The following is a 6,618-nucleotide window of genomic DNA, read 5'->3' as shown; positions in this document are numbered from 1 at the left end:
GAGAGAGAGAGAGAGCAATGGTGGTGGTTTTTACTCTAAGTAATCAATGAATAATTAAATAGAAAGACAAGTTGAATTATATGAGAAACTTGACCACGATATTTATGACCTTTAACTCATTATATGGTCATTTTTTCAACCATCCTAAAAAACAAGGTTAAAAGTCATCTTAGGTGTTTAAAATTGGTCATTCTTCAAAATTTCTCATCCAAACCCCGGAGCAGATTCAATGCACCATGGTGCACTTGAACCAGTTAACAGATGTAACCACCGTTAACAGATTAATTCAGAAGAGTACCAAAATTCCAGATCTACTTCGACACTTCCATGGCTGGTTTATACTCTTCCACCATCTCAAATAACTTCTTACTGCTAAACAAGACAACATCTTGCTCCAGCAAGACAATAGTATACCAACTGCACTAGAATCACTCACTTTCTTTCCAAATCAATAGCCTTATACCCATATCGATTAAATCATGCCCATTTTCAGATCTCACATGAACTGATTTTGGCTTTTTGTACTGGTTACTAGTTTACTTTCTGATGAATGAATCTTAATTATAAACCACGATACCAGTCTCTCTTGGTCCTCAAAAACCACCATGGCCACCAATACTCATCTCCGCCGCAGTTGAGCTCTGCAAGTATATCACATCGCAACTCCAACTCGTTGAATCACCTTCTCGGACAAAAATCGACGTCGTTTTGACGGGCAGGTCTCCTTCTCTTAAACAAATCAGGCCCTTCTCATCTTCAAGCCTCTCCTCGATTGAACTTTAGCCTGGTTTGCATAAATGGGATATTTAGTTATTTACCTGGGCTTTTTATCGGTGTTAATATGAAGTTAGTGTCATTAAAGGATTAGATCAAATAAACGGCTGAGATTATATTATACATATTGGTTCACTAGCTTCTACCTTGGTGCATCTGAGAACTTTTGTCCAAACCCGACCTCGATCCAGTATCAACCTTTCTAGACTCTAGAACTTGAATGATGGATCAAAAGACACATTAAACTAGGGCTGGGCACGGGACGTGAAGGGCCAAGATTTGGTGAATCCCGTTCCGTCTCGAAAATAAAAGAACCGGACGGGACGGGACGGGACGGGACGGGACGGGACAAGAAGACATTTTTAGAAATCTGTCCCGTACGTCCTGATCCCGATTGAGACCGGGACGGGATCAGGATCTCAAAAAATTAACCCTTAAACAACAACTGAAAATATCCCCACCCTTCTCTTTTGTCTCACCTCACCACCTCACTTGTTTTAGCGCCTCTCTCTCTTTCTCTCTTTCTCTGCAACTCAATTGATCATCCATGGCCGACATCACCAACTCCGGTTCCCGCCACCACATCTCCGTCACCACTCCCCCTAGATCTCCAAAGGTATTTCTCCTTCCATTCCCTCCTCCCTCCTTCCCTCCTCCCCTCCTCAATCCTTTTCGTGAATTCCAACATGAGATGAGCCTTTATCCGACATGCTCCCATCTTTGCCTGAGTCAGCCCATTTGTCACGCAAACCTTCTGCCTCCTTATTATCAGGACCCCAACGCGAGTTCCATTTGCTCTCCCGTTGTTGCTCATAGTTGGACTCCTTGTTACTTGAGTCGGTCCACCTTTCTGATGGTGCACGACGTGGAGGGAGTGGAGGCGTTATGTTTGAGAGTGAGATTGAATTTTCTTTTGTGTTGTTTTACTGTTATAGACCAAATTGAGTGTGGTTAAGTGCATTGTAATTATATCATGAAACCTAAAAAATCAAATATAAAATGATTAAAATCAGGTATTCTAATATTAAGGGACGAGACGGGACGGGATTTTTCGGGATAGTCCCGATCCCGTCCCGTTTCAACATTACCATAACGGGAATGGATTTCAAAACCTATTATGTCTCGTCCCGCTAACTTTCAGGACAAGACCGGTACGAGATCGGAATTTCGGTACTAAGTGCCTAACCCTACATTAAACACTTGAACTTTCTAGAATGAAATTATAAACTCATTGCATGCACCGACAATCAATGTTCAAAACACATTGCAATATATCGTTAATACCTCATAATAAATTTTCATGAAAGAGACCTCATCAATTTTCCAAAAACACACTCATGGCTTTTGATCAATGCTTTCTTTACATTGAGATGACAAAATAATGCACATTGAAACTTTAGTGAACCATGCAAAAGTGTGACTAAAAGAAACCCTCCAAAGCTAGCATGCACCAAATATTGGTCATTTTCACACAAGATGGCAAGATGCAGCACACAGCTCAAGGATCTTAATTATTTAGCATAGAACCATTATTAAAACCCAGAAGCGCGGTACCGGCCAAACTTCTTTCTCTCCATTTTCTTCTCCTTCTTCTTCTTCTTCTTCTTCCTCTTTCTTTTTCTTTCTTGGTCACAAACCAGACCGAGTCAATAAGAGACGCTTTATTTTAAGCACAGAGCGGCTTGCACGAACTGTGAAAGACAATTAGACAACTCCCCCGCCTCAAGTTACTGTCTTTCGCTGATCCCTAAGATCGGATGGCTCACAGTGCACGTGTGTATGTGTTTGAGCATCCATAGTCGAAAGTCAAGCTTTTGATCATTATTTTTAAACTCTATGGGGCAATGTCCCCTCATGCTTTTCTCCTAGCTTAGTTCAAAAGTTCAATCTTTGGAATCCTTTGTATTTGTTTGAATTACATTTTCTATTGGAATGTTATCCCCATTTTTCATATGTATCCTAAAACACCAGCAAACCCTAAACCCTAATAATACAATTTCTTTGATCGAGTACAGGAATCCTAATCAAATTAGGACTAGGAATCTAGAGTATTCTTGTCTTGTTACATTAATAATGGTAAGTAATCTTATTAGTATTTTTGTGTGTGTGTGTATATGTTCAAATGATCTTTGTCTTTCCTCTTGTTCTGATCAATTCACTTTCTTCTAGCTTTCTCTTATAATTCATTGAATTACTCACATAGTCACATTCAATGATATTCGATCATCACCCCATTTTATTAAACAACTACTATATAGTGGTTTTTGGAATGAACATTTCCAACTTCAGCTGATGGAGTGGAGTGGAGAGGTGGATGTGTTATGTGTACATAAAATGTGTGCATACGTTATAATTATATTGGTGCATGTTCTTTTCCTTTTTCAAGCTCAATTGTTTAATGCCAAAAGAGGCAAAAGACAAAGTATGAAAGTGGTTACAGGCCGATTGACTGGACTGGCTTATGATTTTAGTTTCTACGCCCCACTTAAGGCTAGGGCCCAAGTATATGAAAATTGATTAATTATGTTTTAATTTCTTTTTGTCCAATTCTTTCGAAGGCTAAGATTTGGAGAAACAAACATTTGTTTGATTAGTTTGACAAACTAATCAAAGTGGGCAAGGTACTAAACTAATGATGTAGTTTTGTGCATTCAATCAAGGGGACACTTTGTCTAGAAATAGGAGGACAAAATCATAGGTAATGATAATATTAAAATTAGCTTAGAGAACTAATGTTAGGTTAGGTGAGCCTACTTATTCTATATAGGGAGCAAAAAAATAACCTCAAGATAGCAATTAAGTGGGTCCATTAAGTACTCCCCTCAAGGCTCAAGAGTAGTGTGTGTGCCCTTTAACCACAATGATAGCATTCACTTGATCTTACCCTAATCGATCAATCAAACCATCTAGAAGAAAATTTCGGTGATTACGGAAATTTTGACCTTTTAAAATATGAAAATTTCAGGAAAATATCGATTGTAGTAAAAAAATGAGAAAATTTAAAGAAAAACAAAGAAATTTCAAACCAAACTTTAAGAAATGTTTGTTTTCTATATTATGTACTATATTTGAAATGAAAACCTTGAATAAACATTGATCTATAGGGAGTTATAGTAAGTTAAGGTGAAAAGGTTAGTGCTGAACCGTTAATAATTCTTAAAAGTTTGCTTTAAACATTTTTTTTTTTTTTTATGGCTAGAAACCCAAAGGGAGGCTAAATTATCATGTCTTATATACATATGATACATTTCACATAGAATTACATGAGTGCTTTAAAACCACGTAAAAAACCTATGAGGTCCAAAATTTCCACTAGCATTGGTTGGAAATATCGGGAAATATCGAGAAATATTGGAAGTTTCAAACGAGAAATGCTTGGTAGGGAAAAGATATATCGCTAGGTAAAAAAAAGAAAAATTTCGGCGAAATATCGCCGAAACTTTTGATTTTTTCTTCCTTGATCTAGTGTGAGATGTCGATATTCTTCCAAGCACACTCACCTTCGTTCATTTTCATCTGTCTAGAATAGAATGAGAGATGCTGAGAGTGATGCTAATATATAGTGAATTTAACTAAATTAGTACACTAATATATTACCTCTTTGGATCCAGTTTACCAAATATATAAGATGTGAAGTTCTTAATTGACTTACCGAAAATCGACGTAGATCGAAGCATGCAGTTACCTACGCTCACTTTCACCAACTCCGGCCGGTCCCTGCTCGTATTAAGTTTTATCCCATATTCTTAGTTATGTCAGTTTCCTAGTTAAGCTATGGTTAATAAGTACAATAGGAAAGGATTACACTAATATATGTTTGGGGATTGCTGAAATATGTGCGTGCGTATTCCTTGTATGCTGCATTTACTTTTAATATTTGTTTCTTTAGACAAGTGGCTCTGGGAGCTAGCATCAATAAGACTTGAAACTTTAGCTAAAAGGAAATTGGGCACACACAGACATATAGGCGTTCTCCACTACAGTTGAATGTTATATATATAAACACACATACATTCAACGAGTTGAACTTCTGCTTCGTAGATTGATTTTTTTACCAGAACATAAGCTTCCTCAACTTGTAGGTATTATTTGTGAATTTGATAAGTAACTATGTAATTAACAATTCAAGATGATCTAAATTCCCAAAGGGTTCGATCTCTTTGGCAATCTCAATGTGGAATACTCTACGTACTATTACTATTACTGTTACTTGGTACAACGTATACTATCTTCGTCAAAAGTACAGTTAATTAATTACCTTTGTTTAATTACCCGAGTCATCTACGTGCCTGAAAGGTTGAAGCAAAACCACATTTGAGAAAGTAAAATTATGTGTTTCAAACTTAATAAACTTCATTATTTTCGAACACTCGCAGTGAGAACGCTTGGGAACTATTTGATATATGTCTAACATAAGTCTAAAATAAGTTCTTAATATCAGAAGTAGCACATAGAAGAGAGAAGGCCGGAACCGGAAGCGTCTATTTTAGACCTTTAGGATTAGTTGAGCTCATTTGTTCTTCTCCAAACAAACAAAACGAGAGGCTCAATATATACATCATCGGGGTCTCGGGGCATAGCACATCTGAATTAGATCATAGATTCACCTTCATGTTCTTGAACGGAACATGCTGTTTGATCAGTTCCTCATCATTCTGAGGGCCAGTTCTTGAAGCTCACCCAACTCAGTACTGTTATATGCTCTCTTCTTAGAACAAGCTTGGAGTGGAAACTCCTCCGATCTGCTGCTGCTTTGTGTCTCCTGCATATAGTTGATAGTATCATTGCTGCTGTGGTCAATGGAATCCAGCGAGCTCTGAGGAGAAATAGGGTTCATGTAACTTGGATAACTCGGGAAGTTTGTGACTCCATTCACGTTCCCCTGCCATTGGCTCTCCATGGTCCTTGAATCCATAAGGTTTTGATGAGCCACTTGTGCCTTCACTTGCATCAATTGTGCTTGTAAGCATGCCACCTATGAAATTAAAACAACCAAAAAACTTAGTATGAGACACCAGATATTCATAATCGTATTTTGACATAGTGTACTTGGATATTACTAATTGATACTATTGAGTACTGACGGTAAATATGTCTTAACTTGTTCATTAATTACTTTTTAGACTGTCGGAAAGAAAACAATAACAAGTTTTAAGAACAACAATAACAAGTGAGGTCAGAAAACATGTTTTCTGCGACTAGTACTAATTAGTTTAATTAGCATAAAACTACAAAACATGATTCTTGCTAATTAAATGGGTTTGGGAATGGAGAGGAGCAACAAAAAGCTAGCAGCTGTTGTTGCAATGCAAAAATGGGTGAGCTAGTTTGGTTATAGTGCTCGAATAAATGGACAATCTTAAGATAACATGTTCAGATTATCCGACAAGAAAACATTTTTGCGAAAATAGGGCTTTGTTCTTAAATTGCAAGAACAAGAACAAGTACCTGTTGCTGCAAGGCAAAAATGTGAGCAACACATCCATATACGGGGTCTCGAATCCTTGCCTGAGCTTCATAGGCAATAGTGACAACAGCTTCACATCGATCATGGACAGGGACATGAAGCAACAACTTGGAAACATTGCTAGCCCCAAACACTTTGTGAATGGCAGCAAATCGAGCCGGCCCTTGTTCGGAGCAAAAGTAAGGAGCAAATATGCAATCAGATGCGCACTTCCTCCTCAGAAACTTGCATGCTCCACAAGGAGAGCCAGTTCCAGTAGTAGTGCCACTGCTACCAGTACTCCCAGAAGCCATAGCAGCTAGAGAGAGAAAAGCTCAAAGAGAGAGAGAGAGAGAGAGAGAGAGAGAGAGAGAGAGAGAGAGAGAGAGAGAGGAGAA

The 6,618-nt window shown here is 38.0% G+C and overlaps 1 protein-coding gene across 1 annotated transcript; it reads right to left on the bottom strand.

Moving 5' to 3' along the window:
• Positions 1-5,413: 5,413 nt before the first annotated feature.
• LOC101304147 (LOB domain-containing protein 16-like) lies at positions 5,414-6,610 on the bottom strand. The gene is made up of 2 exons (XM_004289871.1): positions 6,223-6,610; positions 5,414-5,749 (listed from the first exon to the last, which is right to left on the bottom strand). Exons 1-2 carry the CDS (start codon positions 6,532-6,534, stop codon positions 5,414-5,416), a joined length of 648 nt encoding a protein of 215 aa, XP_004289919.1. The 5' UTR covers positions 6,535-6,610.
• Between the last annotated feature and the right edge of the window lie 8 nt (positions 6,611-6,618).

Source organism: Fragaria vesca, linkage group LG2 (genome assembly GCF_000184155.1).
Source record: "Fragaria vesca subsp. vesca linkage group LG2, FraVesHawaii_1.0, whole genome shotgun sequence".
In the NCBI taxonomy this organism is placed as follows: domain Eukaryota; kingdom Viridiplantae; phylum Streptophyta; class Magnoliopsida; order Rosales; family Rosaceae; genus Fragaria; species Fragaria vesca.
The sequence above is the reverse complement of the archived record's forward strand: the minus strand, read 5'-3'. Positions and strand labels throughout refer to the sequence as shown.

What these genes read in the sequence shown, in the direction of transcription:
- LOC101304147 (XM_004289871.1), bottom strand. Translation starts at nt 6,534, where the DNA reads ATGGCTTCTGGGAGTACTGGTAGCAGTGGCACTACTACTGGAACTGGC. An exon ending in TTTTTGCCTTGCAGCAACAG is followed by an intron (nt 5,750 to 6,222) that starts GTACTTGTTCTT and finishes TTAATTTCATAG; the next exon opens with GTGGCATGCTTACAAGCACA.